At 44.9% G+C, this 12,195-nt stretch overlaps 1 protein-coding gene across 3 annotated transcripts in view; it reads left to right on the top strand.

Moving 5' to 3' along the window:
- Positions 1 to 12,195, top strand: part of MOB1A (MOB kinase activator 1A) — a 52,722-nt gene that overhangs the window by 20,694 nt on the left and 19,833 nt on the right. For all 3 annotated transcript variants that reach the window (XM_029604156.1, XM_029604154.1, XM_029604157.1), the window contains exon 3: positions 6,654 to 6,747. In XM_029604156.1, coding sequence (XP_029460016.1) covers positions 6,654 to 6,747 — 94 coding nt within the window. The remainder of the gene's footprint in view (positions 1 to 6,653; positions 6,748 to 12,195) is intronic.

Here is a 12,195-nt window from a genome sequence, read left to right as displayed (position 1 = left end):
CAAATTTGCTTACCATAAACTGTGTTTTCCGTAAATAGGATAAATTTACCATGCAGCCCTGCCCTCTTCCCTGGACAGCTTCCTTTTTTCACATTGCTGCACTGTAGTAGCTTTCGTATCAACTGAGGGGAAGATTTGATCATGCGGGAAACCTGTGCACAGAGCAAAGCTCTGCATTCTAAGTGAAAGCTCCGCGCCTTGCTGCCTGGAGGACATCACCCAGAAAGCATGACTAATTCATCCTGCTATCTACAGAGAACACAGTTTGCTTACTGTAATCTTGCTTTTTCACGTAGATAAGCAGCTGAATTATCCATGCTGTCTGGATACATCGTCTGTGCCACTAGGTAGCGGAGCTCTCCAAGATTAGTAAAGTCTTTCAGCTAGGTGCTCCCTTTTGTGTCTTCCCGTATTTGCCTGAGGCTCCTCAGTCTGTTTTTTTTCCGTGCAACTGATCGCACGCGGAGCTCTTTTCTCTTGAGAAATTTTCTTGTGAGGTAAAAAAAAAAAAAAAATCCATCAAAATCACAGGAGGATCAATCCCAGTCAGGATATCTCGACCAGGGTTTAAATTCTGTGCCTGTGGCAAGATTATGTCTGTTACTGATGGCCATATATCTTGTTATCTCTGCCTGGGGTTGGATCATGACCAGGCAAACTGTGAGGACTGCAGCTGCATGTCCCCGAGGGCACAGCATCAGCGAGTTTCCAGGATCCAGCAACTAAAAGCAGGACCATCGGGCTCTTATGCCCCTTCTGAGGCCTCTCCTAAGATCCTCCCCAGACCCAAAGAGAAGAAAAGTCCCCTTCTCATAGACGGGCTTCTTCTGTGGACCTCCCCCCCCCCCCCCCCCCCCCCCGGTCAGAACACCCGCCGTTGATGCCCCGTCAAAAATCGACGCAGGGTGCGGGGTATGCATCAGTAGCATCATGGCCGCATGCAACATAGACGCCATCGACATACCGGTGCATCGATGCAAAGATACCGATGCGTCGCATCAACATCCTGCCGACGCACCACAGATACAATTGACTCACATCGGTGCACATCTAATTCCTCCGACTCCACCAAGGCAGCCTAAGCCCAAGAAGCACACCACTGGTCATAAGAGACCTAGAGAGGTATCACTTCTACTAGTCATCGACTCTGACCTGGATATTGCTCCTCCGAGATTCTCGGGCAGCGCATCATCTTCCCCAGGTACACTTTCGGGCTTTTCTTCATTCTCCATCGGCTGTACCACCTCCGGTCGTCCACTTGACCACTTGTCAGACCTCAGGGAAAAGTGACATGCACTAAAGACACACTGGCAGATATACTCAGGGCTGACCTACCACACATAGCAGATCCACCGCTTATCCCTTCTACCTCTGGATTAGCTAACCAAGCTATGTCCCAGATCACGACAATACTATCACATATTTTACAGTCGGTGGAGTAGTCAAATCAGCCACCTCTACATATTCCAGTGGTATCACCAAATGTTCCAGAAAACCCTGCTATTCCTGGTCCAGCTCCTAAAGACCTGCCAAAGGGGCCTTTCTCACCAGTGGAAGATCTTTTAGATATGGATTCTTCAACAGGCTATCCATCTGACCCAGCTGAGGTCCCACCTGAACCGGCCTCTCCACCAGAAGACCTCCCCTATTACCAATTTTTGGAAAAGGTAGGTCTAATGCTCAATGTGGAAACAAAATCCCATATTTACGGCAGGAAATGTTAGGGATTTAAAAAATCTTCAATGCTCCAAATGAGCCAGTAGCACTCCCGCAACACTCTGTACTGACTACATTGATGGAGAAGGCATGGGATAACCCACTATCTACTCCACCAACATCACGAAAAATAGGCCTAAAATACCGCATGAAGGACTCCTTCCCCCCCCCCCCCCCCCTTTCTATTTGGCAGTTCAACTCCCACATAATTCTATAGTGGTCGAGTCTGCAATGCAGAAAGCAAGGAAGTCGTGACTTCATTCGAACACCAGCTCGAGATAAGATATCTCAATGACTTTGCAAAAAAGTCATTTCAATGAGGTATGCTAAATGCACGTTTTCAAAACCACCAATTTTTCATGGCACAATATCTGTTTGAGAACTTACAGGCTCTAAAGCCACATCTGCAACAGGGATCCCCGGAAGCCGGTTTGCCCACAGAATACCATAATCTGGAAGAAGGTCTCCGACACCTACTTCGATCGGTTTACGAAGATTTGAGATTTCCTCCAAAACCTTGGAAAACGCTATAGCAGCAAGAAGGCTTGCATGGTTGAGATCCAGTGCCACCAGGGACGACGTACATAAGTTAGCAAACATTCCATGCCATCCTGATAATTTGTTTGGAGATAAATTTACCAAAATGGCAACAAAACTTAAAGAACAGAAAACAGCAGTTCTTTCACTGACATCCCCTCATCAGCCTTCGACATCCAGATGACAATATTCTTCTTCTACTTACAGAAGAACCAACTACAGAACGTACAAGCCGTACTCATTCTATAGGCCTCCAACTTATCAGCCTTCCAGGCAACAACCTTACCAACACCAGGCACCATGCCAACCACTTACCAACCCAGAGCCCCTTGTCAGCCCCGTCATCAAGCTGACCCTCAAAGACCCAGCCGGGTTTTTAGAAGTATGATCGCCACCGGCTCAGACATCTTTGGTAGGGGGCAGGTTGTCAAAGTTCCTCCCAGCCTGGAACCACATCACATCCGTTCAATGGGTCCTGACAATAATAAAACAAGGTTACTCTCTCCATTTCACATCCCTCCCAACCCTCCCACACTTAGTTCCTCAGAAGCATCAAGCAGTACATCGAGGACCTCTTCTTCAGGAAATCAAAATGCTCCTCAAGTACAAGTACATTTGGAAATTGTCTTCCCCACAATTTCATCAAGGGTTCTTATTCACAATACTTCCTTATTCCCAAGAAGTCAGGGGGGCTACGTCCCATCTTGGACCTATGCTCACTCAACAAATACCTTCACAAAGAGAAATTCAAAATGACTTCCCTCAACTCCATTCTTCCCTTCCTTCAACCCAACGATAGAATGTGTTCACTGGACTTGAAGGATGCATGTGCTCACATACCAATGCATCCCAACTCCTGGTGTTACCTCTGTTTCGAGATGGACAACCAACACTTTCAGTGCAAGGTTCTTCCATTTGGCCTCTCCTCTGCCCCCAGAGTCTTCAAATGTCTAGCAGTAGCGGTGGCACACCTCCGTTGACAGGGGGTTCAAATATTTCCTTATCTGGATGATTGGCTTATAGTAGCACCCAATCAGACTCTTTTATGGGACAATCTACTTCGAACTATTTCTTGCCTGGAAAATCTAGGTCTCCTGATCAACTACGAGAAGTCAAATCTACAACCAATGCAAACCTTACAATTCATCGGGGTCTACATTGACACCATTCAAGACAAGGCATTTCTGCCACACCCGCGAGCACTAGCTCTCTCCACCCTATCTTCAATTCTACTTCACAGTACAACTGTTCCGGCCTGCCAAATCCTAACTGTTCTAGGACACATGGTTCATCCATCTACATAGTCCCATACACACATGTGTTGCTTACAATGGGGGCTGAAGAATAAATGGACCCAGTTCCTTCATCCACTATCAACTCCCATCACCCTAACCATCAGCATGAAAAGGGACCTGCAATGGTGGCTACTCCCATCAACATTAATGACGGGATCACCTCTACGACCCCCCTCGACATCAGATAATACTCACCACAGACACCTCTCCCAAAGTCTGGGAAGCTCACCTAGACCATCTTCAAACTCAAGGACTATGGTCCACGAAGGAAAACACGCTACACAAACCCCTTCTAGAACGTGAAGCGGTCAAAAACCGCTCTTCGAGCCTTCGAAAAATCTCTGCAAGGGAAAACAGTGATGGTTCACACAATCAAGTCACAATGTTCTACATAAACAAAGAAGGAGGGTCCAGTTCTTGCAGGGAAACAGTCCAACTCCTGGAGTGGGCTCACCACAGGTCCATCTCTCTACAAGCAACTTACTTGCCCAGAATCAGCAATTCCAGAGCAGACAAACTAAGCAGAATATTTCACCCCCACGAATGGGAACTACATCAAGAGGTAGCGCATCGCATTTTCTCCACTTGGGGGGACCTTCCTTCCATCGATCTCTTCGTGACAGAGAATAACAGGAAAGTGGAGAACTTTTGCTCAGTCTATCCAAGCCCACACAGACTAGCTCAGGACGCGTTTCTCATAAACTGGTCTCGGGGTCTTCTGTACGCATTCCCTCCGATACCACTCATCTCTCGCACAGTCCAAAGATGCATCGAGGACGAGGCAGATTTTGATTCTCATTGAGTCAGCGTGGCAAGGACAACCACGGTACAACTATCAATACACAACCCAATTCCCCTGGACAACAACCCTCAGCTACTTACCCAGGAGAATGGATCACTACTTCATCCTCTTTCCCTCCTCCATGTACCTCATGGCATGGAGATTGAAAGGCTTGTGTTCCAAAACTTAAACATTCCTCCTTTTCTTCAGGACATACTAGTGTCCTTGAGAAAACCATCGACCAGACTCAACTACCACAGAAAGTGGTCATGCTACGCTTCCTGGTGCTCAACTGCAGGCATGGACCCATTCACATGCCCTCCAGAACGCCTTCTGACCTACCTCCATCTTCTCTACAGCGAAGGCCTAGCTATGACCTCACTCTGAATGCATATACATGCCATAGCAGCTTACCATAGTCCCCTAAACGGGCAACCTATATCATGTCATTCTCTTGTATCCAGATTCATGAAGGGGGTCTTACACTTATGTCCCCCCGACAAGAAAACCACCAGTGCCTTGGGATATCAATAAAGTCCTCAAGCAACTCATACTACCGCCTTTCGAACCATTGAACACTTGTCACCTACGATACTTCTTCTGGAAAGTACTCTTCTTAACTGCCTTCACATCGGCACGGCGGGTTAGTGAGCTTCAAGTCTTAGTTCACTACCCATGACAAAGTGACATTGCGCACACACCCAAATTTTCTACCAAAGGTGGTTTCCAGTTTTCACATTAACCAAACCATCACTTTACCCACTTTTCATCCAAAACCTCACGCCAATGACAATGAACGGAAACTTCATACGCTAGATTGTAAGCATGTGCTTGCTTATTACAAACAGTGCACCCATTCGCCCAACAGACCCTCACAATTCTTCCTCTCTTACAACCCGAACGCGCCAGGATGTCCAGTGTCAAAAAGAACTTTATCTTCCTGGATATCCAACTGTATACAATTCTGCTATCAAAAGCGTTCCGAGCAACTATCTGTGACACCAAAAGCGCATCAAGTTCGAGCAATAGCTGCTTCGGTTGCCCACCTCCATGAAGTGCCTCTCATAGACATCTGTAAAGTGGCAATGTGGCCATCACTACATACCTTCACATCTCATTACTGTTTGGACAAACAAATGGCGGACGATGCATGCATGGGGCGGACTATACTACAAAAGAGCACATGTTCCACACACAAAATGCCTTCATAAGAACTGTCCGCCTATAATTCCCGTATTGAGCGAAAATAAACAGGCTACACTCATATCAATATGCTCAATACGACAGCTGGGGACTCCCAGACAGCATGGCTAATTCAGCTGCTTATCTACGTGAAAAAAGCAAGTTTGCTTACCGTAAACGGTGTTTTCCATAGATAGATGAATTAGCCATGCTGACCCATCCGCCTCCCCGGACAGTTCCGACATGGCATACTAACTTGCTTTGATACGGACTGAGGAGCCTCAGGCAAACGTGGCAAGATACAAGAGGGAGCACCTAGCTGAAAGACTTTACTAATCTTAGAGAGCTCCGGCACCTAGTGGCACAGAAGATGTACCCAAACAGCTTGGCTAATTCATCTGCTATTATGGAAAACACCGTTTACGGTAAGCAAACTTCTGAAACTTTTTTTTTTTTTTTTTAAATTGTCACCACTCTTTCAGGGTAATTGCTCAGGTGATTTGGACCCCTGTGCTACTAACAAATAATTGACCTAGAGAAGCAAATGTTAGACTTTTCTTCCCACCCACCTTTCTTAGGCAGGAGTGCATTGTTGTCATTCACATATCGGTGGACAGGGGATCTGAATGCCATGTTGTACTGCTACTATCAAGCCTGGAATGCTTTTGAAAACTTTCCAGAATCACAGTGAAAGTTAAAGATTTCAGAATTATGCAGACAAGTAACTGGTGATTTTCTGCTAGGTTACTCACTGGAACGTTTTTGAACTTGCTTTCTTTTCCCCATTGAGGAAAAAGTGAAAGATGGAGGCTGCTGTGAACCTAACTTGCTATTGCTCTGATGCAGAATGGTGGTGTGTTTTTTTTTGTTTTTTGTTTTTTTTTGGTTTTCATCATGAAATGTGTTCTATCCAAATCTAAAGACTTGGGGGCATTAGTCAATGAAGAGTGTTTTCCATAGAGATATAGTGGATAGAAAGTCCATTTTTTTTTTTATTATAAGGAATATGTCTTATTTCATGTATGACAATTGTGGGATGCAAGTGAATCAAACAAGTAAAAATCCTGCTGTGCGCAATAAACTTCAGAAGTGGAGACTCTCTCTGAGGGAGGAGAAGTCTAAGTATGATCTTTTCCTTACAGCTGTGGATTTCTTCAACCAGATCAATATGTTATATGGAACCATCACAGAGTTCTGCACAGAAGTCAGCTGTCCTGTCATGTCTGCAGGGCCAAGGTAGGCAACCAAGCCATGCTGACAAACTAACGTGCATTCTATTCTGTATATTCAGCAGACAGCCTGAAGATATAATATAGTGGAAGCAGTATCCATTACTTGCTGCAGATTGTAAATGTGCATTGGGCAGGAGGCTAGGGGAGGAATTGGAAATGATTTGCTTTTTCCCTTGTTTGCTTTTAAAGAACAAGTTAGGCAAAGGAAAAATGGTTGGCGCAAATGGAAACAGAGCCCACAGCATCTCCTGCTTCCCCTATTGGTGCAATTGGACAAGTTCCACCAAAGTAATCTCTAATTTGTAAAGCATTGTGCAAGATAAATCAAGTGCCTATAAGTTCCCTATCTCAGAGAGCTTATAATTCTTATTTTATAGGCCCCATCACGTTGTGCCAGATTGTTTACCTCCTTCAAAGCTTATATTTTGAATCTTCATGAGTGTTCACTGTTTACAAAGTCAATCTGAAACAAAAATGAGGGAGCACAATAATCTCTGAGGGTGTTCTTTACATTTTAAGCACGCATGTCTTGTACAAATGTTTTTAATTAAGGTTTCTTGCTACTTTAGTGCTTTGTTTTAAAAAAAAAAAAAAACAAAAAAAAACCCAAAACTTATTTCCTCTTTATCCAATCAGACCAGTTCAGGCAAGACACAAATGGGTTATGCACACTAGCCAGGAGATGAGCTCAACAGACTCGCTAATATCACCTCTTATATACCTCCATGCTGACACCAGCCTGCCAGCATTCTCTTGTCTCCAGCAGATGGTCGATCAGCATTCTTTGCTGTGTGCTTGGGCCTGTTAGACTAAATAGGGAAAGCTTCTAGGCTCCTGAGGTGAAAGATTTGTGTTCTCCCTCCCCTTAGTGGAGCAGGATCCCTATCTATTTCAGCATTTAAAAAAAAGATTTAGGGGACAATCTCCAGAGGTGTCGGCAGTTGCTCCTTCTGTCTGTTGAGCAAGATAGGACCATGGGGCTTCCAGGGGGATTTGGAGTAACTTTTCTTTCCCCTTCCATCTTTTTTTGGGTGCTTCCTTCACTAAATCATTCACTCTTCTGAGACAGGGAGCTGTTGCTTTAAGGCCTCAAAGACAGAAAAAGTAGCAATACAGTCACAGAAGGTCTGCTCAATGATTCTGAGCCGTGGCAGTGATTGGACTCTTCGAGGACAGCGTTTCTGTATCCCCTGATAAGTTTGGGAACATTTGGGGAGCTTTTGGACAGGAACTGCTTTCTTCTTGCAGTGTCGTGGCATGAGCAAAATAGCAAAAAATACCACAATATTCCCCAGTGTAATCTTAAATACTTTGTTAAATTTTTTGTTAGATTTGTTGGACCTTCATGAGTACAACTTGAAAGTGTAAACAAGCTGTGTCCCTCTGGTCCACTTTTACTTTATTTATATTCTTATTTCATTTTTTAGTTTCTTAAAAATAGTCCCAACCCATGAAGGTCCCTTCCTGGGTCGCTTATCAGTACACGTCTTATTTCAACTGTTCATCAAGAGAGCAACAAAAAACTATCAAAACTTATCTTCAGTTAAGATTACACTGGGGAATATTGTGGTATTTTTTAATATTCTTTGGGATTTCCTCAGATTGCTGAGTTTTTTGTGGGGCTTTTTTGGATTTTTTGGAATGAGCAAAATAGCACCAGCAATGGAACATGGGTGAAAAAAATGCAGTTTACACGGCCTGCTATATTCCGAAAGTGCAGGTGGGCAGTGCATCCAGAGTATGTAAAGACTGCTCTGTGCCCAGGGTGAGTTGTTAAACTGTGGTTTTTTTTTTGTGGCCAGAGGGGTCTGGAGTGGGGGTTACCTTAGGAGGAGAGTGTGCACTGCAGTCTTTGCTGGAAGCCCTGACAGCGTTGTCGCAGCCACAGGGCTGTGGAGGGGACATTGGGTCCTTTCCTCTGTCCTGAGCATTATTTGGACCTTGCAGTGGGTCCTAGGCTAGTTTCCTCTGCAGCAGTAGTCCCTGCTGATCCTACTCTACATGTATACTTATTTCCCTGGGCAGTGACTTCCCAGGAAATTTTGAAGGGTTTGCATGCCTTTTACATGGGGCCTGGAATCATCTCTGTCCTACCAGCACCTCCTACTCGAGCCCTTCCTGCATTTCCGATCTCTGTTCTCTTGGGACAGAAGAGGGCTAGGACATTGACCGACAAGGTGGGACCAACAAGGACTTGTCTCCCTCAGACAATTCCCTGGACAAGTTTAAAACTTTCCTCCATGGAGATAGGAAAGGGGACTTTGAGGAAGGTGAGGTCCTTCCTAAAGGAGAGGACCACTCTTCCATGCTGTGCCTTTTTCCACAGGGATGAGTTAACATCCCTAATATCTGTCCTATTATACACTGCAGATCACAGATGACAAAAAGGATGAGGCCTCAGTTCCCAAAGAAGACCTTTATAAAGGGAGTTTGCACAGTCATGTTGTGTTTTGTTTTGTTTTTCCCCTCTGCATCAGGCAATACAAGATTTGATAGATTTAGAATGAGAACTCTGGAGGCCAAACTATATCCCTTGGATCCACAGGTGAAGGACAGGTTTTGGCTTCCTAGGGTGGATGCCTCTATGTGTTCGGTGACAAAGGGGACCACTATCCCAGTGGAAGGTGGCACTACTCTTAAAGATGCACAAGATAGAAAGATTTTCTTTGCTGAAACGGGCCTTTAAGGCTGTGAACATGACTCTTCAGGTTGCAGCTTGTTGCATTGTTGCAAGATCTGGGTTGTGTCTGGCTCAGCATGACCAGGAGGAGTTAGGGGAGGAGTCCCTGCCGTGGAGTCTTGTATGTCGCTGATGCCAGATAGGATTTGCTGCACTCTTTGGCCAGAGGGGTAGCAGCTTTAATAGTGGCTCAGAGACTACTCTGGATCTGAAATTGGTCAGCAGATTCTATCTCTGAGACTATTTTGACCAAATTGCTCTTCAAGGTGCAGCTCTTGTGTGGAGAAGATGGCAAAAGCCTGGGGCGACTCAAAAGTGCCAAAAACTCCCAGAGAACAGAGTGAGGGCACATTCTCGGAATTTCTCCTTTCATAGGTATCCAGGAGATTCAGGTAAGGCAGGAGTTTTGTAGATCAGAGATTTAGATCTTATGCTAAATTCCAGTCTTTTCACTCCAGGAGGGGGAGGTAAGAATGGATCCTCTGGAACTGCACTTTAAGTGCTTGGAGGCCCTGTCTCTGATACCAGAGGTAGGAAGCCATCTGTCACTGTTTTATCAGAGATGAGTCTGGATTATGTCGGACCAGTGGATCCTGAAGATCATAAAACATAATTGTGCTGTTTCTGATGCTTTTAAGGTTTCCCCTTGTCAATCGTCTTGGAAAAGAGAGACTATAAAGTTAGCTCTGCAAAGACATTTGGAATTGAAAGCTGTCATTCCTGTTCCGAAAGGCCAAGAAGGTTGGGAACGCCGTTCCATCTACTTTATGATACCAAAGAGAGACTGGTCCTTCATCCTATTCTGGATCTGAAGCAGGTCAAGGACTTAAAGGTGGCCCGCTTCTGGATGGAAACTTTAAGATCAGTAATTCTGGCAGTGCAGAAATAATTTGTGACATCCTTTGACTTAACAGAAGATAATCTTCGCATTCTAATCCAAAAGAATCATCAGCACTTCCTGTGTTTTGTGGTATTGGGCTGACATTTTCAGTTTTATGCCCTGCCCTGTGGGTTGGTCATAGCCCCAAGAACCTTTTCAAAGGTGATGGTAGTGGTGGCAGTAATGCTGCGTAAAGAAGATATTTTGATGCATCCATAGCTGTATGATTGGCTGATAAGAACAAAGTCCTTTCAAGAGAACATCTTGGTCTCTCAATGAGTAATCCTGGTGGTTACAGAACTTGGGATAGATTGTCAATTTTTCAAAGAGCAATCTTCAGTCATCTCAGAATCTGGAATATCTGAGTGTTCACTTTGATACAGAGGTATGTCATATATGACTTACACTACAGAGTTCAAAAGTTGTGTGGCCAGATCCAGGCATTGGGGACATCTAGAAGACTAATGGTGTGGTCCTGACTCCAGAGACTCAGATCCATGGCAGAGGCCTTAGATCTAGTGCCATGGGTTAGAGCACATATGAGCCCTCTTCAAAAGGCTTTGTTCTCCAGGTGAACTCCCCAGTCCCAAGACTATTTTACACTCGGTAAGGCAAAGGCTGCAGTGGTGGCTGGACAGCAGGAGCTTGGAACAGAGAGTGGAGTTGATAACCCCGACTTGGATCTTGGTGGTAACAGATACCAATCTGTCAGATTGGGGTATGCACTGTTTGCTGAGGGTCATTGATCCCCTAAGGAAGCAACCTTATCCATAAACCACCTGGAAACCAGGGTGGTTTGGCTGGCTCTCCTTAAATTCTTGCCTCGGATCGTAGGCGGGTGATTTGGATAATGGCTGTTACACCACTGTAGTAATATACATAAATCATCAAAGGGAACTCGGAGTCTTCAAGTTTAGTTGGAAATGGATTTACTCCTCCCATAGGTGGAAAGGAATTTTGAAGGCCTTATGTGAGACGCTGACAGGCGCAGACAATGTTCAGGCAGATTTCCTCAGTCGCAGTGTCATAGACTCGGGAATGGTCTCTGTCTTAGAAGGGCCTTCTATCAGATTGTCGCCAGTAGGGACTGCTGATCTGATGGCATCCAGCCAGAATGGGAAGGTACACAGAATTTTCAACTACAAGAGGGACACTCTCTTATGTGGAATCAACACCCTAGTTCAAGAATAGGGACTGGTATTTTTTTCCTCCTTGGCCCATAATAGGCAGACTGCTTCAGAAAATAGCCACACATCCAGGGATAATGGTACTATTTGCCTTGGATTGGCCTTGTTGACTGTGGTATGTGGATCTCCGGCGTCTACTGTGCGGCAGCCCTCTGAGGCTTCCTTCTCACAAAGTTGCTTTACAAGGGTTTGACATTTCATGAGGATCCAGATTGATTTTATCTTGCGGTCTAGTCTTTGAGAGGGCATGCTTAGTAGTGAAAGGTTATTCTCCAGCAGTGGTGGCTACACTCCTGAAGGCTAGGAAATTCTCCACTATCCTTTCTTATGCATGAGTTTGGAGACTTTTCAAGGATTTATGTTCTGGGCATCGGTGTTCCCCTTGCACAGCACTGATTCAATTCATCTTGGAATTTTTGCAAAATGGTCTAGGCGTCATAGTGGTGAAATCGTCGGTTCAGTGTGCTTTCTAATAATTCCCAAAAAGAATTGGAAATTATTAGAAAGGGAATGGTGAATAAAACTGAAAATGTCATATTGCCTATCTCTATGGTGAGACTGCACCTTGAATACTGTGTACAATTCTGGTCGCCGCATCTCAAAAAAGATATAGTTGCGATGGAGAAGGTACCGAGAAGGGAAACCAAAATGATAAAGGGGATCGAACAGCTCCCCTATGAGGAAAGGCTGAAGAGGTTAGGACTG

The sequence above is a fragment of the Rhinatrema bivittatum genome, chromosome 5 (assembly GCF_901001135.1).
Source record: "Rhinatrema bivittatum chromosome 5, aRhiBiv1.1, whole genome shotgun sequence".
Taxonomy (NCBI): domain Eukaryota; kingdom Metazoa; phylum Chordata; class Amphibia; order Gymnophiona; family Rhinatrematidae; genus Rhinatrema; species Rhinatrema bivittatum.
Note: the sequence above shows the minus strand (reverse complement) of the source record. Positions and strands in the feature narration are given on the sequence as shown.